General features: G+C 35.2%; 2 protein-coding genes across 2 annotated transcripts in view; one reads left to right on the forward strand and one right to left on the reverse strand.

The window, feature by feature from the left end:
* LOC144968535 (uncharacterized) overlaps positions 1-11,268 on the reverse strand; it is a 131,506-nt gene that overhangs the window by 25,555 nt on the left and 94,683 nt on the right. The gene's annotated exons all lie outside the window — the stretch shown is intronic.
* On the forward strand, positions 3,025-8,648 carry LOC144968531 (MFS-type transporter SLC18B1-like). Its single transcript, XM_078906992.1, has 2 exons — positions 3,025-4,455; positions 4,702-8,648. Exons 1-2 carry the CDS (start codon positions 3,155-3,157, stop codon positions 4,781-4,783), a joined length of 1,383 nt encoding a protein of 460 aa, XP_078763118.1. The 5' UTR covers positions 3,025-3,154; the 3' UTR covers positions 4,784-8,648.

Raw genomic sequence — 11,268 nt, forward strand, 5'->3', positions numbered from 1 at the left:
GACGGTATGAAAATAATCCAAGAGCGGAATGTCATCCATCAACTCCATTCACTCGAGTCGTTGTAAACAATCAATTATGTTTGTCCGAGTGGATTATATAGAGCAATATCCACCAAAGATCCTAAAGCGCTTTACAAGTGGTCCCAAGCCAACAACAACACATGTAGGACGAGACATGATGCCTGTTAGGCGATAATGTAATTTTTCCGACAGACAAACGCCGTTAACTGTCAGTTACTCATTTTACACCTGTGAGAAAATGTGAGTAAAAAGGTTTTTCCCCCCAAAAGTCTCAACTATGAGCCGTTAGACCGCGACTTGAAACCAGGAAATTCCGATCCGAAGGGTCTCAGATTGTTTCCTTCACCTTGCATGCTGTGTTGTCTGTCTCCCTATAATCATTATATCTGTTTTCTATTTCCAAATATAATTGCTCTCGTCCTTGTTCTGGATTGACTTTGCTCGTTTTTTTCCCTACTCTTAGCAGGCATCCTCAGCTAAGAGACACAATTAAATGTATGGTTTCTTTTTGTGAGGTGATAGTTTTCCCACTATAAAACATATATCTGCTTTAATGTTGAACATACTGTAATTTGGAAACGTTTGAGTGCATCCTTCATAGCGGGATCCTTTGCTTGTACCTGGCTGCAACTTTTAGGTCATATCAAAATAGCCACATTAGACTCTTAACGAAATCGTACCGATCGACGAGATACGAGAAAAAAAATACCCGGATGTAGCTTTCTTACATCACATCTCGACGCCATGAACGAGATCTTGGTTGTACCGATGCTGCATATCTTTGAGAGCATTCATAAGGGCGGTACACCTTCAAAGGACACGGTTAACCGAAAGTGAAGAGTGGTTGTGTAACACCAAAAGCCATGTGGCTTGACCAACAGGTCTTTGTATGTAATGGTTACGTCACTGTCTCAGCGTTCATGAATTAAATAGTAAGGCTGGACTCACTCGCAATCTGAAAACGAAATTTGTGTTTTAAACTTTTTTGAATCAAACGAGTACATCAACGTGTTCGTCACATTGAGATGTGAAAAATGATATAAAAATCAAGAAAATCGGCCGATGAATAAAAAAAAATTACTTTAAAAATCTAAAATATACAAATGCAATCTTTAAAATCAAATTTATTCGTAAAACAGTTGGTTTTTAGCCGATTTTTTCCGGAATAAAGACAAATGTTCCTCAATTTTTAAGCTGATTTCAGCAAGGTGAATTTCAAATTCCTCACAATTATGTTTTTTACTTTTAGATTTTAGCTATTAGGCATCTTGACCCTTCAACAATTAGTCGTCCTCACGTGTCAACAAATGTCAACTATGTATTGCGTCTTCGCTGAAGCATCGGATAGTTGCGTCACAATCACCACCTCTAAGAATATATTATCCAGGCATGGGTGATAGGTAATTATATTTGAAAGAAACAAAATATATTACTGATCTCGTCTAATTGAGATATAAACAATGATAAACAATGATACAAAAATCAAGAAAATCGGTCGATAATGAAAACGTTGTTTAAAAAAGCTAAAATAAAGAAAAACAATTTTTAAAATCAAATTTATTCGTAAAACAGTTGGTTTTAAACCGATTTTTCTGAAATAAGAACCAATGGTTTTCCTTTTTCAAGCTGATTTCAGCAATGTGACTTTCAAATTCCTCAGAACTATATTTTTTACTTTTAGATTTTAGCTATTAAGCCTACTCAAAAAGATGTTACATTTTTTGCATAACAATAGCGTAATGCATGGAAGGCGAGTAGAGTCTTTGTTTCGGCCGGCCGGTTAGAGAGCCTGTGATCGGTCGAAGACTTCGGACGCTCGATTCATAAATCTACACAAATAAAGACGGTAGCGGTAGATCAAAGAAGGCAACATTTTTATATACCAACCATTTTTCTTGGTACTAAATTATACAAAGTAATAATTTCGCATCAGAAAAATTAACTCGAAAGTTCCTATCTCTGTATTGCAATAAAATTGATACCACAAATAACAAAATCGACCCACAAATAAGGGAGCTATGAATTATTCATAATAATTTTTAAAGTTACAATAATAGTCATCAAAGTCATTTTTTATCACCAAATTCGTAATTTTTGTCCGATTTTTACCAAACAAAGTGCAATGTCAAAGATTAGAACCCGCGACTAAAAAAATAAAAGATCAAATCTCAATTCCTACTAATTTTTTTATGTTGTCGCAAAATGATAGATATCAAAGCACAATTATTCCTAATCGTTTTCATCTTCTAAAGTGAAAGGCCATCTTCGTTCTGAAATGTTGTGATGAGAGAACATGAAAGAAAATTTGATCACGTGATCGTTCGTACAACTTAACGAGTGCAATCGTTAACTTGGTATTGATTGATTACTTGTCGAATTCTCTTTGCCTTTTCCAAACAGTCTCCGGTTTTCAGTACAATTGTTAGAATAATAATAATGATACTAATGACAATGATGATGATGATGATGATGATGATGATGATGATGATGATGATGATGATGATGATGATGATAATGATGATGATAATGATAATGATGGTGATGATGATGATGATGAGGAGGAGGAGGAGGAGGAGGAGGAGGGATATGTGGATAATTAAAAGAATAATAATAACAATAATAATAATAATAATAATAATAATAATAATAATAATAATAATAATAATAATAATAATAATAATAATAATAATAATAATAATAATAACAATAATAATGGTTAAAAAATAGTAATAAAAAATACATTCATAGTTATAGCTCCTACTCCGCTGCCGTTCGATGGTTAATTCTTTGTGAATTGCTTAAATGTATGGTTCTCGAGATTTTATGAGCATAATCAAAATCAGCACATGGTTAGTGAATACACAAGTAGGATAAAATCATTACGCGATTTCAAATGAAACCATAAACCATAATTAAACCATAAGCCGTTTGAAAATGTATTGGTTGGTAATTTGAAATCATAACAATAAATCGACATATTCGGATCTTGTTATTCTCATTAGACCTCATTTCGAAGTTTGCGGCCTTAAGGACTCAAACAGTGATTGCGAAATACAAAAATACTGGCAACGCCATCCTGTATATCTTAGTTTAAATTGTTAATGATATCTTTCCACGTAAGAAGTAAACTACCATGGATTTGAGACTGCATGACGATTCTGAATCTATTCCAATAATCATCGAAATGACAAATAATGGATCTATACAGATCGAAGACTCCTGTCTCGGCCATGATCAAACTGTTCGTGAACAAGACCCTAATCAAAACAATGACCCTGGAAATCGGCAAACATTCAAATTTTCCAAAATATCAAATAGGAAGAAAATTGTGTTGATTTTCTGCGGTTTAGCAAATTTTATGACGACATGTGCCAAAGCTCTCCTCATACCGTTCTTCCCAGTAAAAGCCGCAAGGAAAGGAATGGGCATTTTTATGATAGGATTTGTTTTCAGCGTCTATCAGCTCGTTGTATTCATGGCATCACCAGTGATAGGAAAGTACATGACAAGAATTGGGGTAAAATTCGTGTATCTTTCGGGAGTGTTTGTGGGAGGAAGTTGTGCGATATTATTTGGGACTTTAGACAAAGGACCTGATGGAATTTGTTTTATTGTAATGTCCATTTTGGTCAGGTGTGTTGAAGCGTTGGGCTTCGCTGCTTTTATGACCGCCAGTATGACACTTATATCAAGTGAATTTCCTAATCATGTAGGGTCTGTATTGGCCCTTCTCAAGACATGCTCTGGTATTGGATTAATGATTGGTCCAATTATAGGAGGATTTTTATACGACTTAGGGGGATACGGTCTTCCGTTTTACACACTAGGTGTTGTGAATTTACTATTCGGCGTTGTATTCTGGAAGTTTATACCCAATGTCAAGCACGACAACAATAAAACTGTACATAACAAATCCATTTTTCATCTATTCCGGAGCTTTTTGTTGGTGTTTTCTATGTGTGTTGTATTTTTAGTTCTCGCGGAGTTAAATGTTATGTTTTCAACACTTGCAATACATTTGAATCAACTCGATATATCTGCTTCGAATATAGGATTCATGAATGCAATCTTGGCGTTGGTCTATATAGTAACGACACCTGTTGCCGGTTATTTGACTGACGTCAAGAATCTGCCATCAACATTGATAATTATCGGACAATTTGTTGGTTTCCTCTTCTGTCTATTAAACGGACCCAGTCATTTTATACCGTTTATCAAAGCCAGTGTGTGGTCAATCGGGGTGGCTCTTTTCTTGTGTGGTGTATATTTTGGATGCCTGCTGGCTCCAGCAATGAAATGCATGGTCAATGGAGCTTTGCAATTAGGGTACGAGAGAAATGCAGATACTTGTGCACTGGTCTCGGGACTATTTAATTCTGCATTTGCCCTAGGCGGATTTGTTGGACCAATAGCCGGGGGTGCCATGATTCAAGAGTACGGATTTCCAACAGCTTTCACGGCCTTTGGACTTGTTAATGTGTTCATGTTTATCTTCTCTTTGGGATATTTATCATTACAAAATCGAATTTGTTTAAAGAAGGGCAAAAATGGAAAATAGCAGCATTATATATATATATATATATATATATATATATATATATATATATATATATATATATTTTATATATATATCAACGGCACCCTCAAACGGGATCGAACAAATTCATGTAACATCCTTAGAAGAACTTGTATCAGACTTTGTATCACTGTATCCCGATCGCTCATTTGTTTTTCAATAAGACGGGGCAATTTCATACACTAGTAGCACTACCCTGTCTAATTTTAAAAGAAATTGAAAATCGATTTTTCTTTAAATGTGAATGGCCTCCGAAGATTCCTGACTGGAAATCAATGGACTGCAGCTTTTTGTTAATGATGTGCAACATGGTTTATAAGGTCTTACTACGGTTTACACGGATTCAGAGTTTAAAAAGAGTCAATTCAAAACGCATGGGATCGAATCACTATTCAAGACATTAGAAAATCAATCAGATCGTGGAAAAAGGCTACGCGCCGTCTTACAGCAAGATGAGGGATCGACGGATCACATCAAAATTTGAGAATTATACCAAAATCTTCGATATGGCAAATTTGCCATTGTGAAATTGTTTTTAATATATATTTTCTTGACAATTTGTAAGCCTGAATTTCAATGAATTAATATAATTCTGGTCAATTTTCATACTTAGATCTGTCATCGTCTGGCAGTTATATATATATATATATATATATATATATATATATATATATATATATCAAGGTCAACTACATTGAAAGGATATTCATATGGAATCTTCAGGCAACGCTAGTGTGGGGGCCAACAAAAAATATAGAAAATTCAAACCAAAATAACAGCAGGGGCATTATATGGCAAGATCTACCTTTTTAGAGAGTGATTGTGAATTCTGGGTCCAAAAAAAATATTTAATGATTATTATTATCAGCAGTGAATAAGGGTAGTCAAGAAACGAAAAGGATGAGTAGTTAGATATTCTAAAGACTGACCTTATAGTGATTGATTCAGGTTGATTTCTTTAGAAGCTTGATTAATGAATGTACATGTAAAGTGATGATGAGGATGAGGATGAACAATTAGATGAAGGGGAAAGGAGATGTACAATATCAACAAAGAGAGGTAATCTGTGGAGGATGATCCCAAGAAAAAAACGAATACCAAAATATCTACTAAGGGATGAACTACATATATCGTAGCTGTAATTAGAATCTTTCAAACTTTTTTTTTTTTTTGAACACTCACTATTTCATCCCTATAAGGGACGATTGGTCTGCCAGGTAGATTTTTCAGTGGAACACCTGCAGACCAATGTCTTTCACAAATAACAAATTTTGTTGGATGTGGTTCAATATCATCACGAGGAGGGAGTTTGTTTAACCATGTTTACCGTTCTGGTTCCTCTTTAGGCAGTTACCATTGCAATTCGCAACACCACAATTTCCCTCATCTTGAATTTGCTTACAAATCACGTCCATGAACATCAAACCAACAAGAGGCAAAAGTTCATGTGAGGAAAAACATTCAGAGTACTGGTTCATTCCATATAGTCAATGGAGTAGCATCAAATTCATAGTTCCATTCCATTCCATATTCATAAAGTTAATTAATAAAGTAACATATCAGATCAATGAGACAGAACTATATATTCAGAGTACAGTGGTCGGATTTTTAATCAGGTAGGCGTCTTTATCTTCTTTTTCTCAGTTGTTTACAATGTATGAACCTCTGGATCATTTTGTCTTAATAAAAATATTTTTTTCACGAATTTTTAAAACAATAGTAAAGAAGTTCGCTTTTTACATCTATATTAAAATCGATTACTGGTAAGGATCGAAACTAAAAAATGATTTATAGTGTCGAAATTATGAATTTCCGCTTATCCATTTTGAAAGAATTTGTTACAATGGAATGTTCAGTTAATTGAAACTTATATGATGTTCGTACAGAATCCGAATGTGAAGGAACGACAGACAAATTTACATTTTATAACAATCAATAAACGTTATTGATGAATACAAATGAAAGTGAACATTACGCGCTTCCAACATTATTTTGATTTCAAATTTTTGAGAAATAGCTTGTTATATGCCAAAGAGGATTACATAAATTTAATGTAGACCAGTCAAAAGTAGAAATTCATCAATTTATGATACAGTGTTTCCACAAATATGTGCATGTGTTCAACAACAACGTAACAACAATAGCATGCGAAACTCTATTGTGAAATTCCAAATCCATAGCTGTCCTCTTTAATGGATTATCGATAGATACAAGTAGACTTCTTTTCGCAGAACCGATAGAGATTCCGTATCACATCATATTGTTTAAGAGCTTATAGGTTTAAACAAAAACTTAAAATGCTGTGTAAAACCTCCATGGATATATATACACTTTTTCAAAGTTAAATATAAACACATTCATTGTCAATTTGACAATTTTGAGTATTTAATCACTAATTCAAATGAGTTAAAGCTAGAGATTCATATCAGTCTTCGGTAATTACGACGTGATGTAAATAAAAAGCAATAAATTATAAAGTCAAAATTGGATGCAAACTACATAAGTTGTTACTTTATAACAGTTAATGTGTTTTGTTTTTATTCGGAAAATAGTATGATGTGAACTCATAACCACTAGCCGGAACTACCGTGTCACAAGATATTTTTGAAAAACGATGAATTCATCTCTTACTTTGAGGTGCGAAACTGTTTACATATTTAGCAGTGTAAAATCTCTAATTTTATGACAATGGTTTTACAGTAGATTTTTATAGGTCGTGAAGAAGAAATATTTTTTTGATATGGCATCATAATTCAATACGGACCAAAATCTTTATTCAGTTGAGAAATTGATTCGGAGGTTGACACAAAGTTTTACAACTTTTGGTAGAGGGACATCTGAGAAAAACTAGAAAAACATGCGCCATTCATAAAAAATCTGATTACTATAGTTCATTCCTTACAGTCAATGAGTAGCATCAGAATCAGATCCATAGTTCCCTTCCATAGTCATAGAGTTGATTAATAGAGTTACATCTCAGATCAATAAGACAAAACTATATATTCAGAATACTAGTTCATTCCTTTCAGTCAATAGAGTAGCATCGAATCCATAATTCCTTTCCATAGTCACAGAGATAATAGTAATAGAGTGAGTGAGTGAGTGAGTGTAACTGTAACAGTAACATCTCAGATCAATTAGGCAAAACTATATATTCAGTCTTAGTTACTAGTTCCATACGATTGACAGTCGTATCAGCAACACCAGATCCATGTAATGAGCATGACTATGTATTCAGAGTCAGAGTCCAAGTTCCATCATATATGAATATTATATGGTAATATCAGACTTACTAACTAGCAACTGTAAGAGAAATAGAAAGGACTGTTCAAGTTCAAGTTGTGAACTTGACGTGACGAGCAAAGGGGCCCTCTAGACTTATACACTAGACTCATACAATGAAGTCAATATTTATCAGTTAACCATACAGAAAAAAAGATATAGATATAAAGCCACAGGCCATACATAATTCATAATAAAATAAGAAATAGTAATCCGAATCAGGATGTCGGAGTCTGATCACCATAATATATGTGCGACTCGGCAGAGCAATGGGTCCAACTATCGTCTGCAGGATCTTCAACTACAGCCAGATGCTAATTCTAAACATTTCTTAAATAATTATTACGCAATTACTATTGGTACTTACCACTTTTCAAAGATTCTGGTTCGATAAATTAGCCATTAGTTATTAAAAGGTATTGAAATCAGATTCGTACTTTCGACTTTAAAAAAGATGACAAACCCAATCACTCAGTTTGTAAGACGGCGTCATAGAAAAATAGTTCATACTTTCCTGTAAAATTGTTTGATAGTTCACGACTTTTTGTATATTTTCTTTTCATTCAAGACATAAGAAATATCATTTTAAACGTATGGTTGCCAATTAACCAATTTATTATAAAGTACCGAAATTATAAGAACAGAATCAATTATTGCGCATTCAAGGAGATTGTACCTAGGCAGAAAAGTAGTAGTTTTGCTTGAACTCGTTATCCAACCAATGGCCTCTACTAGCGGGGGCTGAAAATCCAAGGCGAACCTCCTTTCTAAAGCCCTCCTTGATATATATATATATATATATATATATATATATATATATATATATATATATATATATATATATATATATTTCTCTCTCCCTCTCTCTCTCTCTCTCTCTCTCTCTCTCTCTCTCTCTCTCTCTCTCTCTCTCTCTCTCTTCCCTTTGCCTCAAAGTCTCATTGATTGTATTGATCATCCCAACCAAATCAATGTCTTTTGACTTGTAAGAACTGAATTTGATCAAAAATCCTACTTGACCTTTGATTGGTGTATCAACAAAACTACTTGACAATAATATAATTAGTAGAGGTTAATTATTTATTCACGAATTGTGCCCGTGCACACAAATGTCTGGAGTCCGGTGGATATATCCACAATCAAAGATACAGATACGATACACGAGTTGAATTGTCTTTGCGGAAATTTCTGGTGTCTGTTGTGTTTTTCGACGGGACCCCAGATTAATATTGTGGAATCACTCAACTCACAAGTTTTTTTGTTTGTTTTTGTTTTAAAACCCAGGCCATCCTATCTAATGACCCTCTTAATTAGTAACAATTTTATTTGTTAGGTTTATTATAAAACATTTTCAACATGTTGTTTAAAGGCAGTTCCAGTAGGATGGTTTTGTGCCATTTACTGCTTCTGTCTCGTGCATTGTCTATCGGATTCCTTGATTTGTTTTTGATTTATTTTTTTATTTTTTGTTAATAAAAGTATGAAATAAAATACAGAATTATTAATATTGTCTGAGGTGCTCGTGGAGGTTGAGTGGTTAAATGTGCAGTTAGGGGATATATTGGGTTGGTAGTTTGTAATTTTATTAACTTTTAGACAACTATACAATTAAATAGCAAAGCATGGTTAGATGTGGAGAGGAGGTAAGTTGTGATGTTCTGATTGGTGGATCGCATGGAGCCTGAACCAATCAGTTAATCGCTTTATTGGGTTATTAAGAGATGTGGAATGTTGGTTAGAGAAGTTGGGTTGAGACTGATAGAGGTTTAAATTGGGGGGGGGGGGGGGGGGGGGGGGAGGTGTGTGCATTCTGTGGGTTTGATTGGTGTAAGTTAAAGTCTGCAGCCTATCAGCTGGCCGGAATGATCCGTAATTCCATAATATCGGATTGTAGTTTTGGTTATGTGCACGGGTGTGATAGACATATTGGAAGGGAGGTTAGGTTTACGTTTTAAGTTGGTTTCTAAAATGTTTTAATTGGCGGGGTGTTGGGTACGAGGACCAATCGTCTTGCGGGCTTATTAATTGGTCTGTGGTCGTTTGTTATTCTTGGGCTGTTGCCACATTATGGGGATTGATTAAAATGGTAATGAAGGTGGTTATGTTTTAAAGAGAAACTTTTTATTAATTGTTAGTAACCTAATCCCTTGCTCCCTAAGGAGTCCAAGGGTGGCCACCCACTTTCCCGCTCTCTAACCGAGCGTCATTCGCTGCTTTAACGACTGTGCACATGGTCTTCCCTATGCAGCATTGGTTGTTATATTACTCTATGAACATGGTTAAGGATTTCTTTTAGATTAGAGTAAGGGAGGGGTTCGTGATTGTGGGCTAAAATGTACAAAATATACCTTAAAAAAATTTAAAATCATGTTTATAAAGTTATTGTCTTCCGAGTCGGCCCCGACTGATCTCGTCCGCATACAAGAGGTCCACTACAGTCTAGGCGCCGCAGCGCAGCTGTTTCAGCCGCGCTTCAGGCGGGTGGGGCGGGACCTGACACCTCAAGCATGCTGCGCGGCCTATGCATTGCCCCGCGCCGTCTTTGTCATGGACCATTGCGCCAAATTCGCCGAGGCCGCATCGGAAGCTTTCGATTTATTTTTATTTATTATTATTAATTTATTTATATCGTATTTACACTCATGTGTCACGTTTTTTCCTTGAGTATTTGTTATTATTATTTTGTTGGGTTTAGTATGAGTGGGGATTTTTGGTTGGGGGGGGGGGGAGGGGTGGTTATTATGTTTTATGTTAGTATTAGTATTATTAATTGGTTTTATTTGCCACATGATCTTTTAAAGCCGAAATAGGGTCTATGTTCCCTCCTCTAGCTATAGTTATGCTATAAGGTAATTAGAAATACAAAACTGCGGTATTTTGCACTTGTCCTTGCCATGGTCTTTTGTCGTTTACTTTGGTATTCCTTTCCGTCTCCATTTGTATCAGGGTGATGGGAAGGGGGCTGTCTTTATTATTTATCTATATATGGGGTTGGGTTGGATGTACTGTATGGTGGGAGTAGAATAAAGGAAGTATTAGAATTAGCTTTTTACAGAATTGTTCTCACTATATTACACCAGAGGCCGAAGAGTTTGAGAAGGATGATCAATTCATTGAGGTTGTGTCGCTTGCAAACTGAAGAGGGGGGGGGAGGTTTAAAGAAAAGACATGGCCGCACCTTGTTATTTTTTAACCAGGTAATTGATATGGGACTAGGTATCTATAATTTATAATACTAGTTCACTCGGGAGTGGGGGGGGGGGGTAAGGTCAGGTTGTGGCAGTGTAGAAGGTGGTTAAAAAGTTTGGGTCAAAGGTCATCTATCTGAATTGTGTTATAGATCCTTATATTTGTTCCACGTTGTGTCTCTCCCTTTATCTTTGTCGTTT

Source organism: Berghia stephanieae, chromosome 3 (genome assembly GCF_034508935.2).
Source record: "Berghia stephanieae isolate SIO BIC M18660-M18661 chromosome 3, UCSD_Bste_1.3, whole genome shotgun sequence".
In the NCBI taxonomy this organism is placed as follows: domain Eukaryota; kingdom Metazoa; phylum Mollusca; class Gastropoda; order Nudibranchia; family Aeolidiidae; genus Berghia; species Berghia stephanieae.

Bases quoted from the DNA above. Each gene is read 5' to 3' on its own strand.
- LOC144968531 (XM_078906992.1), top strand. From the start codon at position 3,155: ATGGATTTGAGACTGCATGACGATTCTGAATCTATTCCAATAATCATC. The intron at 4,456-4,701 runs GTACGGATTTCC...TAACATCCTTAG, and splicing joins GGGGGTGCCATGATTCAAGA to AAGAACTTGTATCAGACTTT.